This window comes from Gouania willdenowi, chromosome 5 (genome assembly GCF_900634775.1).
Source record: "Gouania willdenowi chromosome 5, fGouWil2.1, whole genome shotgun sequence".
Taxonomy (NCBI): domain Eukaryota; kingdom Metazoa; phylum Chordata; class Actinopteri; order Blenniiformes; family Gobiesocidae; genus Gouania; species Gouania willdenowi.
The window spans coordinates 21,795,611-21,820,985 of NC_041048.1; the positions used below are offsets into that span (position 1 = coordinate 21,795,611).

Here is a 25,375-nt window from a genome sequence, read left to right on the forward strand (position 1 = left end):
TCAATTACTTCAAATGCAAAAATAAATAAATAAAAAAAAAAAAAAAAAGACGAGACCCAAATAATTGCATTTTAACAATTTGTTTCTATGATTTGATGTTTTTCATTTTTTATATTTTTATATTGAATAACAAAAACACAAATCTACTTCTATAGTCCTGTGTGCGCTATGTACCCACTGAGGGGGGACGGAATTGGCCCGCGGGCCTTGAGTTAGAAATATCTCCAGCTCCAAATGAATGGATGGAAGTGTTTGAGCTTCTTCCTGTCTCCTTGGCTCTTTGCATGATTAATAACTAAAGTGAACCGGAATGGAGGGGCCACTGCAGACAGTGGGGGCCGGGCCGGGGGCCCCGTCCCGCAGCAGCAGCACCACTCTCCGTCTAGCAGCGGGACTCCAGGCTCTCACTTCCCAGCTGCTGACGTCAGCTGGCAGCCTGGGCTGTGCTCGCCGCTCCGGACATAGCGCCGAGAAAAATGCTGCTCTCCGTACCGCCAAGGGCAGGAATCAACCCTTACAACGGCTACAACAGCAGGAACAGCAAAAAGGTAAAGGCTCCGGGGACTTCCCCGCACATTACGGCTGCTTGGCCCCGCGGGGCAACAAACACACCCGCGTCTGCGGCGACGTGAAACCGGGGCTTGTGTCAGTGAGCTGCAGTGTCCTTGAAAAGCGAGAAAACACCAGGGAATTTAACTTCACACTTTTGGCGGAGTGAATGTGCGCCGTGCGTACCGGACCGTGCCCTGCGCCCTAGGGTGGGAAACGGCCGCGGGTCGCTCCTGTCACGCCCGCTATGTTTCTTTCTCTATTCCCGGGTGTTTGTAGCTCTGATACCGGGATGTCGAAATGGCTCATGAACAAGTCAATAATGGAGAACAACTTTAATGGGTAACCGGGGAAAGCGCGTCCGTGTCTGGGATGTGTTTGTGGAAGTGGGGGTTGTTACGCGCACATAAACGCGCACACCTACACACACACGCGCCTCGCGCACGGGCAGGAAACGCGTCGGGGAAATGTTTTGAGCCTCTTGTTGCGTAGAGCGCGAGGAGGCTTTAGATGTGCTCTTAGATCAGCTCCCCATCATGTCTCCTCTCTACAGTTTTCCTGCTTTCTCTGGGAGGAATATTTACGCCCCACCCCGTAAAAAAAAAAAAAAAAAAACCCCACCACACCGTGATGACTCCATTCCCAGGATTAGGAATCGCGCTTTTAGTTTGTGTAGAAGTAAAACTCATCTGTATCATGTATGTGTGTGTGTGTGTGTAGCTGTACACAACATGTTGTGCTGATAAACTTCCTGCCTGATCCCATTGTCCTGATTATCTGGTGTTCTGTGTGTGTGTGTGTGTGTGTGTGTGTGTGTGTGTGTGTGTGTGTGTGTGTGTGTGTGTGTGTGTGTGTGTGTGTGTGCTAAAGTTCCCACTAAGTGTTGATCATTTCCTCCTCCTCATGGCCGTAGGGCTCCTGCAGGGCTCTATGAAAGGCATTTTAAAAATGTGCACTGACTGATAGTGTGTGTGTGATCTTGGGCACCGCCTGGCTGCTTCTCCTCATCCTGTCTGATTACTGTCAACAATCTGTGCTTGTCTGAGGAAAACTGTGCTGTTTGCTTTACACTGTCACTCACCACCACCACCACCACCACCACCAGCAGCAGCAGGAGTTGACTTCAACCAAGCCACATTGGAACCATAGCAGAATAAATCAGTATTTATGTTGAGTTTTTCACGCTCAAACAAAAGGACAAGCTTTATGATTTAATGACTCTTCTTGTTTCGAACATGAACTCATAGCCTCCAGTGTCATTAAGAGCAACTCATAATGGAAATAATAAATAATACTGGATCAGAGATGGGATAAGTTTTATTGATTTTATCACAACAAGGGAAACAAATTATTCATCTGATCCGAAGGTAAGACTCCATGTCAGCATTTAGAACAAAGACCAATGTGAGCGTTAAATGTTGCCTTTTTGTGTATGTTCTGGTAAGTTTGTGTATTTTTATAGGTTTTTGTGTGTTTTTTTTCTCTCATTTTATCATATACTGAATATTCTGTTGTTTTATCCATCTTTGCTAATGCAGTTTTGTGTGTCTCATTGATTTATTTTGGTAAACATTTTTTTGACATTCTGTTTAAGTTTGTTGTCTTTTGTATTTTTGGAATAATATTTTGAATTTTTTTGTATTCTTGTAATTTTTTCTTCATTGAGTCGTTGTATTTGTCTCTCTCTCTCTTTTTTAATTTATTTTTGTTACTGTTTTGTGTCTTGGAGTTCTTTTTTTTTGCATTGTTTTATCCATCTTTGTTACTGCAGTTTTGTGTGTCATTGATTCATTTTGGTAAATATTCTTTAGTCATTCTGTTTAAGTTTGTTGTTTTTTGTATTTTTGGAATAATATTTTGAAAATTTTCTGTCATGTTGTGATTTTTCTTGTAATTTGTCTTCATGGAGTCATTGAATTTGTCTTTCTCTCATTAAGTTTGTTGTTTTGTGTTCATTGCTGTTCAGTTTGTGTATTCATAAAGTTTTTTGTGTATTTTTGGAGTCATTTTGAGTATTTTTCTTGTTGTTTTGTATTTTTTTTTCATGTAATTTTTGAGTCATTGTATTTGTCTTTCTCTCACTTTATCTATATTTGTTACTGTTTTGTGTCTTGGAGTTATTCTTTCTTTTTTGTGTTCTATCCATCTTTGCTACTGCAGTTTTGTGCGTCATTAATTAATTTTGTTACATTTTTTAGTCATTCTGTTTAAGTTTGTTGTGTGTTGTGTATTTTCTGGTCAGTTTGTGTATTTTTACAGGTTGTTGTGAGTCATTTGGTCCCTTTTTCTTGTCGTTTTGTGTATTTTTCTTGTAATTTGTCTTTATGGACTCACTGTATTTGTCTTTCTCTCACTTTATCTATATTTGTTACTGTTTTGTGTGTCGTGAAATGATTATTATCATAATTTCTTTGTTATTTTGTCTTTGTTTTGCATGTATTAAAAAGCCATTTAAAGATGATAAAGTTCAGTAGTTAGTCAACAGTCAATAAAATACTCTCTACAATGTGGCAAAGAAAAAACAACAACCATTAAGTCCAGTTGCTACACTTTAAGAAGCTACCAGTGAAATCCACTTAATTAAATTGAGGTAACAATTTGCACACAACACTTAAATTGTTTTAATGTGCGACTATTCACATTCTTAGATAGAATTTACTCAAAATATTATGTAACATTTTCCAGCCATTTTCACTTTCACATGCACAAATACAGTGCGTGAGTATGATCTGTCACAGATGCATAATTCCTGCTTGCATTAATTTAACATTCATTAGATTATTTTTTGCCGCAGATCCTATTTTTTGATATTTATACATAAAACGATTTCAAGGTTATTTTAAAAGTTTAATGTACCTTAAACTAAAACCTACAATCTTGAAATATTTCACAATGTTTATATATTAGGTCAGGTGTGTCTGCATAGAAATACTGAAAAATCCTAATGTTTGATTCCATTTGGTTCAGTTTGTGACTTTAGTGGGTGTAAAGTTCACACAGAGGTCAAGTTTCTGAGCTCTCCTCAGTCTTTCCATCTCACAGACTGCCATGGCGGTGCTGCACAGCCGCTCAAAGTCTCAACACAACAACAACAACAAAAAAAGCCGTGACGAGGTGGGAAAAGCTGTCTTTGTGCGTGTGAGGTTATTACCCACCGACTGACGACTGAGAGGCGTTTGGTTTCTGTTGTGCTTAAAGCCAGCTGCTCCACCCCTGAGTCAGCGACTCATTTCCTGCCTCAAATAAATACAATTAATGCTCTCAAATCAAATCGGGTCGGTTTCCGCGTAAAGCCTCCTGGATGGAAATGTAACAGGAGGCAGTTTCTTGTGTTTCTTAAGGTATCGCGGCTCTCCGTCAGGGCTTTGTGGAACGGTTTGTTTTTGTACTTGTCATTTGGTTTTTGTTCTCCGCTTGGCGGGAGTCCCTTTCAGGAAATGTCAACTCTGTGTTTTGACTTAAAGCTCGGGAAGCTTTAGCAGAGACTCCACAGAGTCAAAGCACCGCTATATATGAAAGGACATAAAAGAAACACAGCGACGGCTGCATTAAATTGTCACCCCAATGTAAAGAGTGGGTCATAAAAGGCCTTTCATTCAAGCCAGAGGTTGCAGGGATAAAGACTCCCTGTGCTCCGAAACGGGTGACTGCGTCCTTTCATTTTTTATTCCACAACCTTTCTGATGTCACTCGTTAAAGTTTGACAGCTCACTGTGTTGACCCACGTTGCACTTGAGGATTTCAACTTTAAATAAGCAACAAACAAGGGGAAAAAGAAAACGTACTGTATACTCATGTATGTGACCGGTACTGTCCATATGTCAGCGTTTTTCATGTTGATGCCAAATGGAACTTCACACGCTAAATAGCACCTCCGCTTAGTACTTTTCTCAATAAACGCTTTTGATTCAGGGATTGGAGAATGAGCATATATGGACGTTTTCTTCTCCTAGGGGCGACATTTCCTCCTCTCATGTAGCAGCCACCCTTTCGTTTCCATCTCGTCACTTAACTCCCCTGAGATATTACCTCTAGGGCTGGGAGAAACGATTCTTTTTGAAATGATTATTCTAGCCATCATTTTTTTATTCTAACAATTCATTTTTCTAGCTCCACTCGATTCGATTATTGATTATCTCCCCATTAATTGACTAAAAGTAATTTATACATGTTGATTTACCATTTCTAAAATGAAAAGAACAAAAAAACATGAATTCCATTCCAACATTGCATGATATGTTTATTGCTCTTCAACTCAAAATTCCAAAATGAAAATAAAAGTTCAAAATAAAGTTGAAGTAAGAATATAAAAGTACTCTGCATTCAGAGTCAGAGGTATGCATTCAATAAAAAATAAGAAGGCAGTGGGAGCCGCAGCCTGTCATGGTGTCCTTTGTCAACCGACATAATTTAAGATTTATGTTGAAAACACACAGGCCTAGCTTTCTGAAAAAAGTGCATCTTTTAATTCTTCAATCACATGAAAATAACAACAACTTAGAGTAATACACTCGCGTTTGTTAGTATTATTAGCCGCCATCTTGGTTTTGGTCGTACGACGCATCAGCGCGCATATTTTGCGTCGTGTATTTTTTGCGTCAACGTCCCAGCCCAAATGACCTCCTTGTCCTCATTATCATTTTGATTTAGGCTTATTATTGTTCAGCTCTTTCAATTTTCCCAAATTCTGTTTCATAGTTTTAAGTTTACCCATTTCTTTTTTGGTTTTTTCTTTTAAACTTCCCCAAATCCTGCCAAACATTTCCATTCAAAGTTTGAGGACAAGAGCGTCTGTCAGGAGGTAGAAGGCCCAGCCACTGTGCATCTCTTCAGTGAGTGCCGAACTGTCAAAAACCAACTTTGGAAGTTGTGAGAAAAGTTGCTGCACTGAGGCACACACAGCACACTGGACGGATGCGACGGTGTTCAAATAGGGGGGAAATTGCATGGGAGTGATTGACTGCAGAGGTTATACATCTGTTATTTATTAGTTTTCATTCTCTATGACTGAAATAAGGTGTTTTCTTGAATAAAAAGCAAAGATCGCTGATAAATTGAAGTTTTTGGACCAGGGAGGGCTGTGGTTTCTCATGCATTTACGTTAGAGAAGAGGGTAAATAGAAATGTTGAAAGTGTAAGATACCTCAGCTGTGTTTCTAATAGTCAGAAAATAATTGTCATGAAGTTGCCAAATCACATTAGGTTTGTTCAGGAGAAGCGATCACCAGACCGGACCCTGAGGCTCGTAGAGCGCACGCTAAAAATAGCTGACGGAGCAGTAAGGCTGAACGATTAACTGCATTTGCCATATTATCCCCAAATATCATAAAACGTGATTTTCTAATCGCAAAGGCTGCAATTGTTTTTTTTTTTTTTTGTAATAATTCATTTTAAGTTCGTTGGGAGTTTGATTTACCTAAAAAACGTCTAATTGGTTAAAGCATATATTAGTTCTCCTTACTTTACCTGCACTTTAGCATGTGTGATATTACTGACTAGATATTAGTAAGCTTTATTAACATCTGTTTATTTGATTCATTTATAGACTGTCTTGTTAAGTTCAGAGAGTGTTTAAGAAGTGCACTCCACATGTTTACATGTTTCATGAAACGTGAAGTTAGTTAAATATGTTGAAGAGGCAAAGCCACAGATTTGTTTGCTTTATTGTTGTAATCTGTGCTTTAAAATTTACATTTGTTTAAAGTTTAAATAGATCTGAAATTGTTTATTATGAAACAGATTGATTTATTGCTTGTGTTCATTGAAAAATACATGACAAGAGACCCTTGAAAAAATAATCGCATATTAAATGGCAGTCGTAATATTGAGGAAAAAAATCGCAATTAGATTATTTTCCAAAATCGTTCAGCCCTACGGAGCAGTCTGGTTACCATGAAAATAAGCTGTAAATGGGCTGATATGCAGTTGTGGAGCAGTTGTGATTCAGTTGAAACTCATCAGAATACATGTGAATCTTCATTAATCTGAACCAGAGCAACAGCCCGCCTACCTGCACGTTCTGATTGGCTGAGTCGTTTGAAGGTCACCCTCATCAGCCAATAGAGCGCGTCCTATGTCACAGACTCGCCTATTTGTGGGTTCTTCCTGGAATACTGTAAATTTCTTGGAAAGCTTTATACCACGGCACATACAGTAGTTCATGTTAACTGATCTTTTTCTGCTTCAGATGTGCTGAAGGGAACGTCACGCTGTTTGTTTACATACATGTATAGCGTCGTGAGCCTGCATTATTTATCTGGCATGATTTTGTATTGAAACATATGATGCCAAAGATGGTGGTGACATACAGTATGTGCTGGTACAGGCATAGAGACAAGGTCGGTCTGTGTTGGATTACAGATGTAAAAAAAAACCTGCTGTGGTTTTAGTGATACAGCAGACATAGGCAACTGGAGGCCTGGGGGCCACATGTGGCCCTTGGACTAATTTTGTGTGGCCCCTAAAGCAAAATTGTAATTGATGAAGTTATATGAAGAACAACATAATGCAAAAAAAAAAAACTCCAGAAACACAGAAAACTACAGCAAAATACACTAAAGTACAATAAGTAACAACAAAAACACAAAACGATAAAAAAAAACGACAATGCAAAAACTTATGCATAAAACACACAAAATGACAACACACACTAAACAAGCACTTAAACACATATAATGAGTACAAAAACAACAACGTATGCAAAAAGGACTTCATAGACGCACAAAATGACACAAAATGAGACAAAAAATACACACAAGACAACAAAAATGAGCCATATTGACGATAAAATCTACAAAATGAATTCAAAAACACATAAAATGTGTTTTCAAGCTTATATATTAATGCTCGTATTGGCCAGTCTTCTAATTGCTGACGTGAATGTTGATCATGTGGCTCTCGGATCAGACAATCATATTTTTGTGGCCCCCGCTGTGATAGAAGTTGCCCATCTCTGTAATACAGGGATCATATGCAGACGACTATCAACAATATGAGCTGTGATATTTATTTAAGATAAATGATAATAGATGTCTTAACCTTTCACTTTTAATGTAATATTTAAACCCTGTCACGTACTGTAGGTCTTTATTGACTCTGGTAAATTGACTTTCTATTTAATATTAATTACATTAGTGTTAAAGGATGCTTTCTAAACCCTGGATAAAATGATATTGATGATTTTAGTCACAGCTGTACAAAGGTTACAGCAGCCTTTTGCCCTGGAGCTACAGACGAGTGTAGGAAAAACCTCCACGTTCAGTGTGATTCATTTCCAGAACCTACTGTATGTCAAACAAGGTTCAAGTTTGTGCACGCTCATTTCTGAAATTCGGAAACAAGTAATTAAATTGTAGTCGTAAAAACTGAATGCAAATGACAGTGAAGTAAAAAAAAAGACAAACTTGGTTTTATGGCCGGAGTGAGACTCATTTTCAGCCCTGGAGCTCCATACCTCAGACCGGCCCACTTTAGATCGAAACATATAATTATAAAAATCAAGTTCTAACCTTAATCTGATTGAGTCTACAATAGCATGCTGTGCTGTAAAGCCTTGTATTTCAGTGTATTGTTCTACAATAGTTCAATTCAGTGCCGGTAAGGGTTGCTTCAAAATGGAGAATTATTACAATGAGCGTACATCTCGAAGTAGAAAAAAGCTGAGCGGAAGTAGCATAAATTCATTTTCCGGTTGTGCGCATGCTCATAATCGATCGAAACTCAGACCATGACACCGGGCCTGCTTGGTTTCAAGTAAACCTTCAATTTAATAAAGCAGTGACTTTTCACAATAAAAGCATTGCTTGAATATTTCAAACATTGCCTCCAAAACTGAACCGCTAATCAATAATAAACTCATTACTATTTTGATTCTCTCATTAATGCGTTGTGTGGGATTAGAAACGATACGATAACGGAAGTTTGGTGGCGGCTACTCGCTCCTTTAAGTTCACTCTTGTCTTTTTGTTTTGGACCTTTTCATAAAAACAAAGTCACATTGTTGGATCTGTTTAAAGGTCATTTGTAGGGCGTTCAATTTTCCATTTCAAATGTTCCCAAATTCCATTTCAGTGAATACCAGGTTTGCATTTTATTTGGGTTTTAGAGGCTTTTCTGACCATTTCTCACAAAAACAAAACATCCCCAAATCCTGCAAAAATACTTAATAGGGATTAAATAACTTAAGTCGATTTTTCTGAAGTTGAGACGGTGAGTTTAATTCTCCCAAAATCGAGCATGACCATCTATTTGACAACTTCTTGCGTTGATCTCTTTCAAACATTCCATCTGTTTTCCATAACCACAATAACTTGGAGGCCCTAATTATGCCTCCTGATATTGTAAAAACATAGTATTAGTAGTAGTTATTCAGTCTCAGGACAATGCAGACCTAATCATTTATTCGTATAAATGCAGAATACAAAAACTCAAGCGTCCACAAAGATAGTGATATTAATTACGGTCATTTCCTTTTCCTTCCAATAGCCCATTTTTTATCAGAGTTCTCCATTAACATTCAATATAAGGGTTCATTTACTTGATTCGTTTTTGTTTTGATTTCCTTAGTTTTAAATAGTTTAAAAGACATAGTGACTCTTTTCATTGGTCACTAATTAAAATGAGCTGAAGAGCAAACAAAGCGTTCATGAACTCCTAGACAGGCCATCAGAAATAAACATCCTGTGTTTGCTGACCTTCAGGTCTTCGGCAGGAAGTTGTCTTTCTGTAGTCAAACACTGTATGACATGTTTCCTTTTTAACAGGATATAACCCATAATACTCATGTCTCTTTCATTAATATTTTAGTTAGTTAGCAATGATAGCTATTGTGCAGTTGGTGGCTGCAGTATTATGCAGAGGAGGCAAACTTTGTGAGTAGACTATTACCTCACTCTGAGTTTGGAATTAGTTTTCAAAACCTTTCGATGAGTAAGCTAAAAGAATATGGCTGCAGAGCTGGAAAAAAATAGTACAGTATGTGTCTGTTTTATTTTATAAATGTCGACTTGTCATAATAGAGAGAAGAGAGTCTGCCATATATGATTTAACAGGAAAGGTTTTGGCTCTATTAATATACCGTATCTATCAGGGTTGGGGTCAATTCTAATTGTAATTGCATGATTGTAAATTAATTACAATGATGACACAATTCTAATTGTAATTCAAAAAATCTGTTGCTGCTGTTGTAATCGTAATTGAATTGTAATTGAGTTAAGATAAATGACTTTGTATTTGTATATGGCATGAAAATTCTATAAAAACTGTCTATAAAAAGATGTAATTAAACGTAAAACTGGTTGAATCGTGTCACAGCTCTAGTTTATACACATACGTAGTTATCAATTATTAAAATGTGTTTCATATCTAGTGGTATGGTGACTAGGGCTGAATGATTTTGGAAAATAATCTATTTGCGATTTTTTTCTCATGTATGTCATCTGTTTCGTAATAAACAATTTCAGATTTATTTAAACTTTAAATAAATATAAAATATACATTTTAAAGCAAACAAATCTGTAGCTTTACCTCTTCAAAATATCTAACTAACTTCACGTTTCATTAGGGCTGGGTAAAAAGTCGATTTAATCGATTAATCAAATTTGTAGATATTTTATTTTGCAAATTCGAGTATAAAAAAAATATATATATTTTTTTTCCCACCAGTTTTTTCAGACTTTTTTGTGTTCCGATGTGAGCCAGGCCCCTCTTTGTTTACATTTGTATCAGAAAATTTACGCTACTGTGAAGTTGCTTTTGCTTAAACCTGGATTAAAGATTGAAATAGTTGAATGACAGAGCCTCATTTACTGTTTATTTTGTTGTTATTATTTTTTTGTTGTTATTATTTTTTTGTTGTTATTATTTTGTTGCTGTTTGATTGTTTTATGCATTTTAACTCACTGTGAGGACAATCACTTTTGACAACATGTCTGATGGCTGCAGTCATTTTTAAGTGCATTGAAAAAAAAAAATTTGAAAATCCAAACTCGAATTTTTCTTTAAAAATTCATGAAACATGTAAACATGTGGACTGCACTTCTTAAACACTCTCTGAACTTAACGGGACAGTACAAGACAGGACAAGAAGAAAATCAAAAATAAATAGATAAAAAATTTTGTTTTATGATGGCGCGATAATATCGCAAATGCAATTAATCATTCAGCCCTAATAATGACAGAAAAAAGCTCTGACGCCCACACCCAAAATATTAATACCAATATTGTCATTGATAAGGAAGCCTAAGAAATCAATCAAGAGATGTAAAAACAACTTAGATGATAGATGATATTTTTTAGTGTATTTTACAGCTGATTTAAAACATGGGTCAAACTGACCCGTTATCATTAGAGATGCTAACAGAAAGCTAACACAAGAGGAAGGTTACGTTTTATGGTCTTAATTATTAAAGGCTTAGTAATTGCGAGTCATTGTAATTGAACTTAAGTCATTGAGAACGTAATTATGATTAGGGATGTCCCAATACAACTTTTTCATTTCCGATACAATACCGAAGTATTGCAGCCTTGCGTATCGGCCGATATCAATATTGATCCAATATCAATATCAATATCAGCATGAATCATAAACGCTTTTTTTTTTTTTTTTAAATTAAATTAAAAAAAAAAAAAAACACCACTTATTTTGTAGTGTGAAATGTTAGAAAAGGCTTGATCAAGTGATGAAAAAAACTGACCTATTTATAATGAACCAATTGGTTACATACATTTTGACCTTCAACATCATATTTACAGTATTCTATAATTGAATAAAATAAATGAAAAATGAATTGGGAGGAAAAAAAATATCGGAAAATCTGGAAATTTGAATCCGATATCCAATTAGTTTTCAAGCTAATATCGGAAAGCTATCGGATATTGATATCGGATCGGTACACCACTAATTAGAATTCACTTTCACGGGAAAAATAATAATTGTAATATAAATTTTAGATAAAATTGCCAGTCATCGTAATCATAATTGAGTTGGAATTGAACATGGATAATTGAAAACGTTATTGTAACTGAAAAATGTACTAATCAACCCTGGTATGACTGTGGGTAAATCTATGTGTGTGTGTGTGCATTGTTCCAAGTCACTGCTGTGCTTTTCCTGCCCCTCACACAGACCACAATGCTGCACTATGCAAACATGATCACATATGACCAAAGTGTAGACGCTGTTCAAAGGTCACTGTCAAAAACATGATTAGCATCAGCATTTACGCTGCGCTGCATGTCCCTGTAGGTCTGATGCATGCTGGTTCATTCCACGATCTTTATCACATTTGTGTTTTTTTGTCACGCATGGGTATGAATCGCATCATATATCTCACATGTGAGGAATGTGTGGAAATAGCTGCAACACTGCAGTCACTGTATCTTCACACCTGTGGGTTTATTTTCCTGTGTTAATATTTGGAATCGGACCCTGTTTGCGTGGTTGATGCTGCATGAAGCAGCCAAAGATGAACAGGTATAGCCAGGATATCCTCATCCCTATAGAAAGCTCAGCTGTCAGAAACCTGAGACGAGACACGGCGCTGATGCAGGACACGCTGATGTGTGTCAGGTCTGCTTCGACCTCCTGCAGGTTTCTGCATGTCTGTTTCCAAGATGTCCTTCATTCGTCCCACAACTCTGCGTGTGTGTATCCTAGATGGGATTCCTCACATACGGAGGCAGACGGCGTGCTGCATTAACAGCATTAATGTGTGGCTATAGAAGGATCAGATAGGGAGATGGGATAGGAAGGAGGATTCAGGAGCAAGTCTGGACGTGAGTGTGGTGTCGCTGTCACCTGGTTGGTATGCAGAAGTCTAAATGTGTAATAAGATCAGGAGCAGACACAGAGGAGCTGCTGCATGAGGCTGCACCGCTCACCGCTGTCCAATGCATTCAGACCAAGAGCTTTGTCCTCTTTAGGACATCTCCACAAACACTTTCAGTCAAGCACAGTGACAGCACAAAAACAATAACCAATGAAAGCATGAAAAATATGGGGTTTTATAATGTTTATTCTGAGTTAAAAATGATAATGATACTAAATATTGCCAGCAACTCACAAGACGACATCAAAAACACACAAAATAAAGGAAAAATATATAAATATACTGAATAATAAAAAGAGCAGACAAACAACAACAAAATGGCACCAAAAACACACACTAAGAGAGAAAAATATTTACCAGCAAGGCACAACACAACAACAAAAACCCACAACATAAGAGAAAAATATACTGAATAATAAAAACAAAATACACAAAATGACACCAAAAACACAAAAACTTATGATAGAAATGATCTTGATTAGAATGATCTAATGTTCTAGTCAGACAAAGGGGGTACTTGGATTCAGAAATAAGAGAAAAGGGGCACTTTTTCGACAATAGTTATTGTATTGCGTGGAAAACAATACAATACAGTGTCACTACAGTTAGCTTGGCGTGCTAGCACCACTGTTGGTAAAGTGAACAATTACTATAAAAAGCTGTAAATGAACTTGTATGCAGACATGGAGTAGTGAGGAGGAGCAGTAGGTAGGGCTACACGATTTTTCCCAAAAAATCTAATTGAGATTTTTCTGACAGATATTGCGATTGCGATTCGATTTACGATTTTTTTTTTTAAATATTGAAAAAAGATTTTAATGCATATGCGTTTTAATTTTTCCCAAATTCCGCGTTTTCCACATTCATTTTTTAAAATTCCGTTTTTTTTATTTAGAAATATTAATCAATTTTTCAGAAAATATTAGTTTTTAACTCCTGTGAGGAAACAAAATAAATACTGATAAAAAAGAAAACTATAATGAAACAAAACAAAAAAAGTATATCAAAAATAAAAATGTAATTTGAAATAATGAGTAAGTTGTACTGACATGGATTATTCTGACTGCTCATTTTTAATTATTCATGTCATATACCTGTATGTATGAGCAGCATTGTCACTATATTTCCATCAGGGATCAATGGTTGACTGAATCTGAGCAGGTTTATTGATTAAGTTTTGATCAATTAATTTAAATTAACCTAATTTAAATGATCATGTGAACGCAAACAAATCATTTATTCCCTGTGGAAGCAGAACAAGGTTGAATGAGACTCATGTTTACTGTTTCATTGCTTCATCACAGAATACAGATTGTAAATGAAATTAATCAATTCCCAGTACAACTCACGTGGGACTCCACGGTGCAGGGATAAGGGCAGTTGTTTTCATTTACATATTTACTTATTTAACATTTTCAGCATCTTTACCGATCGATCACTCTGCTTCTCGTTTACATTTGCTGTATCTGCAGCAGCGAGCAACACTACGGAAGCTTAGTGCGTTCACTGAAGGAAGAAAACTTTCAGTTTGCCTGAATAGCTGAGATAAAAATAAGTAAAAAAAATAATAATAATTTGGCCCCATTTTTCAGTTTTTATAGGAAATGTTTTTTCAGATTTCCTGAGTTGATGAGATAAAAATAAACAAATAATAAAAGTAAAAAAATGGCCGTGTTTTTCTCTTTTTCTGGGAAGCATTTTTAGTTTTTTTCTCAGTTGATGGGATAAGTTTTCTAGGACATTCATATTTCCAATAAGAGCCGTATCAGAAAAAAAAAGTCTTGAATGCAATAAGCTTCTGTACAACACTAACGGATGTTGGTTGCTATTTAAAAGGGTCACGACCTCAAATGGAAGTGGGAGCAGTCAGTGTGTTGCTATGAGAAGCAGGAGAAAGAAAACCTGGTTTAAACATCAGCAGACAGAAGCAACACATTCCTGATATTTAAATACATTTTTTATTTTAATAATTTACTTCTTGATCTTTTGTATTTTTACAATAAAAAAAAAAAATTTAATAAAATAAAATAACATCGTCTTATTTTCAAGTTGAATCATACAGCTCTAATTTTATACAATATTTACAGTATTGTATTAATGGTAGAAAATAGCACAGATTTCTTAGAATTGAAGCCATCAAGGTTTGAATTTCCTTTCCTTCTGGAAATCTTTGCACACTGTCATTTAATGTTAGCGCTGGGCAAAAAATCGATTTAATCGATTAATCAAATTTGTATTTAAAACAATTTTTATTTTGCAAATTCGAGTTTAAAAAAACAAAACAAAAAACAAAACATACACATATATATATATATACTGTATATACTGTATATATATTTTATAATATATTTTCCCGCACTACAGCTTTGTTTACGTGTTTACTCTTTGAATAGCTATTTGTGTGCCACAGTCATGTTTAACGTCTTATTCGCACTACGCTGAGATGCTAAGGGAAGAGTTTTTTTTTTTTTTTAATTGTAATGTAATATGTAATAAAATATGTAGTTATCTGATTTCTTAATCAGAAATTTTAAGCTACTATGAAGTAGCTGTTACACTTTTGCTTAAATCTGGGTTAAAGTTTGAAATAGTTGAATGACAGAGCCTCATTTACTGTTTATTTTGGGATTATTCTATGCATTTTAACTCTTGAGGACAATCACAGCAATAAAGTTGCACTTTTGACAATATATCTGATGTCTGCAGTCATTTTTAAGTGCATTAAAAAAATAAAATTGAATCAAAATTTAAATTTTTCTTTTTTTTTGAGGCAAAATCACCCAGCCCTATTCATTATAAGACGGAAGTTTCTTCCTCATCCAGCCAGGCTATACATTTATACATTACAGTGTGAGGCAGTCAGCTGCTTGGCCTGTCGTGACTGTGTGTCTGTTGACCAGATGCCTGAGAAAGGAAGAAAGGACAGGTATAGGCATTACTCAGCCGGGCTGGGAGACCCCCCAGGAGGCGGGAAATCCAAGGAATTTAACGGGTCGAACTCGGGTCACATGAATAGGTTTTTTAGGGGGAGACGCAAAGGAAAGCGGAGCGGAGTGATTTGTTAAAGTATAGTTTGAGGAAAATATCTGACGCCATTTATCAGACGTGCAGCTTGTCTTGACAGTGAATTCAGTTATAGAGCTTTTCTAATGCCACATGAATCACTACGGGAGTGCGTTTGATTTATGCCTCTGAGATGTGGGTTCACCACTCACACATTGCACTTGCATCACACTCCCAAATGACGTTCATCTACGTTAGTGAGAAAAAAGGATTTATTTATAGGAGTGTTGTAAATTTTCATCTTTACTTTGGTTCCAAAAATAATCCGAAGATATTTTCAGCCTAACTGATGAGAAAGGATGTAGCATTAGGGCTTCAAACTGACATGACTGAAATAGCATAAATATACGCTCAGTGAGCGCTGTTACAGCCCTTTGTACTTCGATTTTGATTAATTTGAGTTTCATATTTTATTCATGTCTTTGAAAGCATGGAGCAAATATATATCTAGAGCAGAAATGAGAAGCAGGTGGCCCCACAGGGCACATGTGGCCCTTGGTCTGGTTTTGTGCGGCTCCCAAAACAAACAATACATAAAATGACACAAAATAATCACAAAAAAATATACAATATTTCTCCAAAAACACACAAAACAACAGCAAAAACACAAGAGAATACATAAAGTGACTCTAAAACAGACAAAGACTTTGTTCTGTTTTGTATTAATGCTCAGCACCGGCCATTATTCGAATGCTGACATTAATGTTGATAATGTGGCCCATTATTGTATCTATTGTGATAAAATGGGTCCGACTATGGTCTCATCCTACCTTAGTCTTTTACATTTAAAGTATTTTTTGTACAAAGAGATTTGAAGCTTAACTTTATTAGTTTTTGATAAAGCTGCTGTAAAGCAGCGTCTTTGTCTTGCCACTTGTGCATTACTGCATAAATACATGCAGACTGGTGAATTGGGGCGTGGCGCTGCAATCAAATACTCCTGTGATAGTCTGGGATTTGACTGGAACTTGGCACTGTGATAAAATGTGTCTGAATGAGATTGTATGTCTCTGCTACGTGCCTTTTCTTTTGTTCATCAACAGTCTCCTTCAAACTCGCTCTGGAACACACTGAGCGGTTTTTGCACTTCAGGCAGAGAGTTTTTGCAAACAAAAATGAGCAAATTACACGTTATTAAACGTTCTCTAACTGAATAATTGCTGTGTAACCCGACGTAACGCTTCAGTATTTTAAATGATCTTTTTATAGAGCTCGCAATTTAATTCACAACAGGTACAATTCACTTTTATGCAGGTATGTAAATAATGTTATTTTTGTCACGTGAGATTTCACATGTTTGCCTCCTTCAAACGCTTCCGACAAATTTAACCGACCTGTTTATCAGGGCTCTCAAGTCTCCTGCATTGAGTGTGACACACTCTATTCAATACATTCACACGCTCACATGACATTTGCCACACATTAGTAACATAGACTATATAACTAAAGATAATAGACTATAGATTAGTAATCTATGGATGAGGAAAAGGCAGACTGCTCTGCTTGAATCAGAAAATAACATACCGCTGCACATATGGACCACAATTAATATCTCAATAAATTTTTTCTGTCAAAATGGCGATAAACGATATGAATCTTGATATATCAATGAAGTCTGACCAGAAAGACAATTATGTGTTAAATTTGCTGATGCAAAAAGCCTCACAGGCTACAATAACATCACAGTGCTTTAAGAATGGTAATATATATATACACACACACACATATACATATATATGTGTGTGTGTGTCACAAACATGGACAACTAGCAACACCCCAAAAATAAATGCATAAAATGATAGCAAAAAAAACACAAATTAACAGAGAAATACATAAAAGAACAACACAAATACTTGACGGGACATCACAAAAGGGGGAAAAAAACTGCACAATGGGACAACAAAATACATAAAAGAACAACAAAAAAAGTACAAAAACGTACAAATAAACAGAGAAATACACAAAAGAACAACAAAAATAATGAAAAGAACACAAAAAGACAAAAAAACAACAAAAGACACAAAAGTAAAGAAAATACACAATGGGATAACAAAAATCCAAGAACAACATACATACCAAAAATAAACAAAACAATGCAAAAAGACATCCAAAATAAATACACAAAAGATCAGCAAAAATAAAGAGGACAACAAAATGCACAATGGGACAGGAACATTTATTAACAAACAGCTGCATAATATGAGCCACTTTTGGCATTTCTCTTCAAAGGGACAGCACGTGAGAGTGAGTTCTGTAGTGTGGCTTGTTTAGATGAAGGTCTGGGTTAGGATGCACTCAAGGATCATCTAACTGTGCGTTTCATGCTGTCCTCAGAAGCAGTGAAAGCAGCGACTCCTTAAACAATACCGACATCTATGTTACCTTGTAGATGATTTTTTTCTTTATCGTCATGCAGCCAAACTACTGTATCTATACTTTTTGATACATTTGTACAAAAGTTGTGATATATTATTCCCAGAATATATTCTGTGTGTCATGTAGCTATTTCTGTTTCAGGAAGTACATTTTACGAATTTTGGAACCGCTATTTACGGTGTGTTACTGCGTTATTTTTAGTGTCGTTCCGATACCCATTTTTAGTCCTAGTGACTTTCGTTTGTTTTTCGGCGACATGAAAACACGGCCCCGTGATTGGTGCAGAGCTCCAGTTCCGGGCCAATAGCGATGGCCTGCCTCGGCATGCATTGAATACGTAACCATACAGTACGTGTTTCTGTGATCAGCAGTGAGAGTTGGGAGAGAGTAAAACACAACATGCTGTGTTTAATAGAGGTTAATACTGTAAATGGCATCAGCGTGTTAATAGTTAGTACGCACTGCCTGCTCTTTAGTACTGTATTGGGGCCTCTCCCGATACTAGTAACAGTATCGGCACAACATTAGTATTTATGTTGATTGGTAAACAACTTTTGTATGGCTGCAATGTAGTTATATGTAGGGCTGGACAATTTTGCCTTAAAAAAAGTCTCAGATTTTTTTACAGAGAAATTCGAGTTTCGTTTCATTTCGATTCGATTTTTTTTTTTTTTTTTTTTTTTGCAGATATCAGATATATTAACAAAAGTGCAACTTTATTGCTGTGATTGTCCTCAAGAGTTAAAACACATTAAACAATCCCTGTCATTTAACAATTTCAAGCTTTAGGATTTAAGAGGACCAACTAACTCGGAAAAAATAATAATAATAATAATAATAATAATAATAATAATAATAATAATAATAATAATAATAATAATAATCTTATTATTTTCAGTCTTCTGTTTGACCTGGTCAGTGTAATTGGTCACATATGCTACAAATAGGACTAATTTATCCAAAGTAATATTCCATTGATATCCTCCTTCCTCTGATTGATCACCATTGTTAGTGTTTTTCCTCTCCTCTCTGCTCCTGCACTCTTTGTTTTGCTTCTGTTACAATGTTTCCCATTACTTACTCTCTCTTCTTTTTCCTTCTCTACTCTTTTCACTGCTTCAGCATAGCTGATGTCATTAAACAGTTGCTACATTTGTTCTGCACACCTTCACTGCATTCCTCCAACTTGTGTTCCTCACTGCAATTTGGACATCTGTGGCTACGGTAACCCACAAGGACGGAACATGAAAAAGTCTGAAAAACTGTGGTGGGAAATGGTACAAATTTGATAAATCGATTAGTTGTATTTCCTTCTTTTTATTCTTGCAGAAAACATGAAGACTAATTTCACAGTGGACTCGCTGCTTTAAGGATCGCTAACTAGCATAGTCATGTGATCAACAGTGTGTATACAGTAAAACTCGTAACATGAAGGCTATAAGGACAATAGTTGGAACTGAAATGTTACTTTTTACTAAGAGTGTGACGATATCTCGATACGGCGATACATCACGATATTTTTTCGCATGGTCGATTATCGAAGTATCGATATTTTTTATTTTTTTCAAAACCTTTTCTGCTTTTTTACTAAAATGTGCAGGTAGGTCTTCACAGAAATCTTGTCACTGTTTGTTGAAGGAACCAATATATTGTTACTGGAATATTGCTCTATAATGGTGTCACTGGTAAGAAAGACCCTATTTATTGTTTACAGAAAGCACTATTGGAGATACTTATTTGTTTACATTGGTATGTTGACACTTATTTACAGAAATGTTGCACTAAAATAGTGTCACTGTTCATAGGACACTTTTTTATTTTATTGTCTTTCAGAGATAGAAAATAAAAATTGTATTTTTTCACTTCATCTTTTTTTTTTCTTGTTATGTCATAGATTATCGTAGATTGACTTCTGACCAATATATCGATAATCGCAGTATCGTCATTGTGTGAGATAATCGTTATCATGAGCTTTGTATCGCGTATCGTATCGTGAGGTACTCAGAGGTTCCCATCCCTACTTTTTACAGTAATTATTTTCTTTATTTCATTTTTGAAATATTTTTTAAAAATCCACTTTGCATTTTTTTTAAAAACACATCTTATCATAATCTCCAGCATCTTTAACAAAATCCTATCTGCAACAAATTTGCTTCAATATGTCAGTGAAAATAAACATTTAAAGATGTTGGGGACTCCTGATGTAAGTAGTTTCATCAATCGATTCGATTTCGATTATTTGAATATTAATAAGATGGTTCCAAACTTCTCGTTTAAGTTGGGGCGGCTTACCCAACGGAGCTTGGTCTGCCATGTTTGCACTGAATTAAAGGCACCCTTGCGTTGAGCAGGCTGCGCAGTAGTCGACTTTGTTAACACCAGATTATAGACCCTTTAATGGCGTGGCTGGAGGCTAGTAATGTTACAGCTTTGTTGTGTGTTTGGGTGCCAGAATAGGTTGAATAGCGTTAGTAGACGTAAATTAAAGTTTCATAGGATTCCAGCGGACACTCGTGCACAGAAAAAACAAAGACAATTGTGGTTTGGCCTTTAGGCTAAGTCCCACCCCAACAAAGTACGTCACAATGTTTACAAACAATCAAAGGGTCTATACTGCGAGACGACTAGGGTTAGGATAGGAAAAAATTGATTTCAGCAACTACGAATCCATTTTGGAAAATTTCAATGAAATCCATTCAAGATCGATTAAATAGATTTTTTTTCACCTAGCTCTAGTTACTATTAGGGGTGTCCCGATACAACGTTTTTGCTTCCAATACGATATCGATATTGAGCCTTGAGTACTGGTCGATACCGATAACGATCCGATCGATCACACATACTTTTATTACTTATTTTGTAGTGTGGAATATTAGAAAAGACTTGATCAAGTGATGTTTCTCAAACAGAGAACAATAGTCAGTAACAGTAGATATGAGAAAAACTGACTCATTTATTATTAACCAATTGGTTACATGAATTTGAACCGTCAACATAATATCTACAGTATTCTACAATAAATATAATATAATTTAATATATATCGGAGATTTAGGTGCAGTCCAATAAAATCTGAGTCGTTTTCTGGCTTATATTGAACCGATATCTGATATCAATATCGGATCGGGACACCCCTAGTTACTATTACTATTATTCAGTAACTAGCACTACAGTTCACGAGCAGAAGCATTGTGTTGCTGTGGTTGAAGCTGCTCTCATGCTGCTGGCAGAGGAGAGGTCAGAGGGCCAGCCTTGGAGGGGCCCCATGCTTCATGGGTGGGGGTCTAATTAGCAGGATGGGTTGATTTTGGTGGTGGTCCTTATGTAAGACTGCGCGTCTTCCTGCTGGGCTGATCAGTGACTTTTTCCTCTCACATGAAATGAGCCCATTGTCCTCCTGTCGCCTCTGTCCAATCAACCAGATGAGATACTCCAGCTTTGCAAGAATGCCCCGCCCCGCCCCCTCCCAGTCGGGAAACACATTTGTCTTCATTCTTTCAAATACAACACAGAATCAAAGGGTTTAAAGTATTTTTTTTTTTTAAAGTAAGTGATTAATATCACTTCAACACAGCTTATATTTGAGCCATTACCAGATCAAGATCTGGGTTGTTCAGACTTGCTGCTATTCATCGTTCAGCCCTTCTTTGGAAACAGGCCATTAGAAATGTTCCTGGAAAGAAAAAAATCCTTTTTGATTTGCAATGTTCATAAAACTAACTTCACCCGTCAAAGTAAAAGCATCTGCACGGTTACGCAGTCTTTTGTTTCCTCCTATCTCCAAGGAAGCAGTCCCAGTGTGAGTAGATGATGCACTGGTTGTTGCACAACATACAGTAATGCTGCTGGTGGTGGTGAGTCATAGTGTTTGTCCACTTTGAGGATTCATTGGCCCGTCACCCTCATGACTGAAGAAAAAACCCCAAAACAATTCAAGTTAAGCAAAGACAAGGATACTGTAAGGATAGAAACTGATTGAATATGAGATTACGGTTCAGAAAAGTCGTGTTGTGTTTATTTAAACATTTGTGGACATTATGCTTTTGTCCTGATTTCATTTTTTCACAATACTTGTGTGTATATTTTGCAATTCTGATGTATTGTGATTCTACACGTATCGCAATACATACAATATCGCAATTGTATGTATCGCAATGCGTACAATTGCGATACATAGAATTGTATCGCAGTTGTATGTATTACGATACATGCATTGCGATACATACAATTGCGATATTGTATAATTGCAATATTGTATTTGTGACATTATTCAATTATATAAGGTATAATTGAATAATTATAATTCTTCAATTATAATTGCATAATTATTTAATTATTGAATCGAATAATTGAATTATTCAATTCAATTATTTAATTGAATAGTTATTGAATTATTCAATTATTGAATCGAATAATTGAATTATTCAATTCAATTATTTAATTGAATAGTTATTGAATTATTCAATTCAATTATTTAATTGTGATTCAATTATTGAATCACAATAATTGTCTCTATTGTGATACAATAGCAACAATTACAGCAATTTAATTTTTGTAATTTTCTTTATACAAAAAGTGAAATCATGCACTACTAGAAACAATAAATGAGTCACAGTCATCATGCTTCGACACAGCACTGCACAGATTTCCAGTGCGAGTGCACCCTAACTTTTAACAAGAAACAAAAACACGCACGGTGGTTCTCAAAAAAATTTTTGACTCAAGTATCTCCTTTCTCTACAACATTTTGCTTCAAAACTATTTTTTTTTTTTTTTTAAACTATAGTGATCACACACATTTTAAAGAATTTCATTTTGTAATTAGGTGGAAACACTATTTAACACAGTGGTTCCCAACCTTTTTTTGGATCTTGACCCCATTTTGATTTCAAGAATTTCTGGCGACCCCAAAGACAAGAATTGGTTGTTGAACATGTTCAGATATTTTTTTTTTTACTGCATTTTAGTTCAGATTTATATATTCACAAAGTGAAAGTATATAAATACAGTTGTTTAAGATTGTGTGTTGTTTAATTTTAAAAAAGACAAAGAAGAATAGTTCAAAAATAAAAAAATCTAGGAACATTTTTCAGAAATTTCAGGCGACTCCATTTAAACTCCAGGTGATTCCACATGGAGACCCAACCCCAAGGTTGAAAAACAATGAATAGATTTATTTCTGTAGTTTTTATCATATCCGGTCATCTCACACCTGGGGTGGGACATTTTTGTTAATTTTTCTCTCTCTCAAGTACCCCCTGTAGTGCCATCACGTACCCCCATTTGAGAAACACTGCTCTAGCATGTAATGTCTCGGGGATGCGTAGACTGTATGCTGTAAATAGGGAGGAGCAAACTTGGAAATCCAGTCAAATTACAAAGGACACATTGTGAACATCCTGACCTTTAATTCAGCATCAGGAGACTCGTGGGTTTTTAAATTTTTTGGTCTTTTTGCGCCGCTGGGTGTTTTTTTTTTTTTTTTTTTGCTTCATAAGAAAACAGAACTTAGTAGTCGCCCACCTTTGAGAAAGCAGGAGAGCTCTTTTCTCTGTGTCGTCAGCTAAGAGGCCCCACATACCATGCAGAAAGCAGGATTGGTGAGCGTTGACATGAGGGCTGCGTGATATCATTTTTCACAGCTCCCACACAATCATCTGTTTCATGCTGGATTGCTTTTCATCTCCAAATGTGCCTTTGAGTTTTTTTCACACTTCTGATAAAATACAACTGCATTTCCCATGTTATAAAAATGTGATTTTTTTATTTATTTTTTTCTGAAATCCCTGCTTTTTCGCTGTTCAGTTTTGAAGTAACTCACGTGTTTCTTTCTCCACGCAGCAGTCCTATGTGTCCTCCGGCCAACAGATGGCGCCCCCCAGTCCCAACACCAACAACAGTAGCAACAGCAGTGGAGGAGGAGGGGAACAGCTAAGTAAAACAAACTTGTACATCCGCGGATTACATCCAGGAACCACAGACCAAGACCTTGTCAAGCTCTGCCAACCGTAAGTTCATTCCCAGTCGTCAGTCATGCTCTGTCAATAAAGTTCATTTATTGGATTAAACCATTTATCTCAAACGTGAAGATGAAAACAAGTTCAAGCATTATTGGAAATCTGTTGACAAACTCTTTTTTCACATACTATGCACGCGCGATCAATTGAAGCCTAGTTTGAATGTGCCCTTAAAGAAAGGTTAAGGAACTGCTGACTCAGAGTGTATGGGGTGCCGATTGTGAAGTTGCGCATGCTACAATAAACAGTAACTTTTTGCAACAATTTAGCAACAAACCACATTTAAAAAGAAATACTGTGAATGTTTTCATGTGACTTTTGTCACAGAAATATAATGTCAATGTTAAATATTAATCTACTGTAAATGCCACATACTTTGCATCGTGGTTCTTTCTGTGAATTTGCATAGTAGCTAAATATTTTGTTTCACATGTGACATTTCGATTTAACATGTATATTTAAATGTAATATTTAGATTTAGATTAAACATTGAACATTTAACAAAAAAATATTGCAAATTTCACAAATATTGCTGTAAATGTGTTCAAAAGTAAAAAAAGAAAATTCACGTACCTTTTTTAAACGTGGCTTGTTGCTAAATGTTGCGAAAAGTTGCTGTTTATTTTAGCATGTGTAACTTTACAATCATTGTCACATACACAAGTGGAACCCTTGCACTTCCATGTCCAAAGGTATAGTTGAGGGTGCTCAGGCTCTTGGAGGGTCTGCTGGGCTTTTCCAGCTGGAAGGAGACCTTGGTGGGGGTTGCATTGGGATTCCCCTGATCATATTGTGGAAGTGGCCGTGGAATTGTGCAGCCTGGCTTCTCTGTCAAGGTTAATGCCCCCATAGCTTGGAAGTGGATCAGCAGTAGACTACGGAATGGAGTGTGTAAAAGTTATTATTTAAGAGTGATAATTGATAAATAAATTGTATTACATTAAAACACACATACTAACATTGGGGGTGGTTGGTGACAAAGATGTGGAAATGTCAAATATTGCACATAGAATCCCATGATATGTCCTAATATGTCAGACATTTATTCTAAAATGGAAATAGCAACAAGGCATGAACTAGACCTTCACAGGCATGTTTTAAGACAGTATTACACATTTTCACGATATCTTTTTTCATAAAATTGGTGTCTAGCAGGTGCAGCAAAAAGCTGTCTCTATGCAACTCTGAGGACCAGTCTACAGCCGTTTGCATTGACTGTCAGTGAATCTACAAAGTTGACATTATGCAGAAGCCTGTGTGCAACACTTCCAGACCTAATAATAACATGCATTTTTGTACAATATTGTTAATATTATTAATAATATTAAAAATAGTGGTTTAAAAAAAGAGAACTGCTCTTTCGTTCAGTAATGAGGGCATACTGCTGAGCCTCAGCATCTGAATGTAAAAGTTCAATAGTTTTTGTCTTAACAGATTTAAATGTTTATGGTTCAAATGTATTCTTCTGTTCTCCCATATTAACAATTTATTTTAATCTATAAGTTATATTCTTTATTCTATTGAACTATCTTGCTGTTTTCCT

General features: G+C 36.1%; 1 protein-coding gene across 4 annotated transcripts in view; it reads left to right on the top strand.

Moving 5' to 3' along the window:
• The first annotated feature begins 365 nt into the window (after positions 1 to 365).
• LOC114463272 (RNA-binding motif, single-stranded-interacting protein 2-like) overlaps positions 366 to 25,375 on the top strand; it is a 61,030-nt gene continuing 36,020 nt past the window's right edge. Inside the window, exons 1-2 of one of the 4 annotated variants that reach the window (XM_028446731.1) lie at positions 366 to 548; positions 23,660 to 23,823. In XM_028446731.1, the coding sequence (XP_028302532.1) occupies positions 477 to 548; positions 23,660 to 23,823 (236 nt within the window). In that variant the 5' untranslated portion in view covers positions 366 to 476. Of the gene's footprint in view, positions 549 to 9,388; positions 9,420 to 23,656; positions 23,824 to 25,375 lie in introns of those variants that run through there. The other 3 variants (XM_028446732.1, XM_028446729.1, XM_028446733.1) reach the window with 3 other exon arrangements.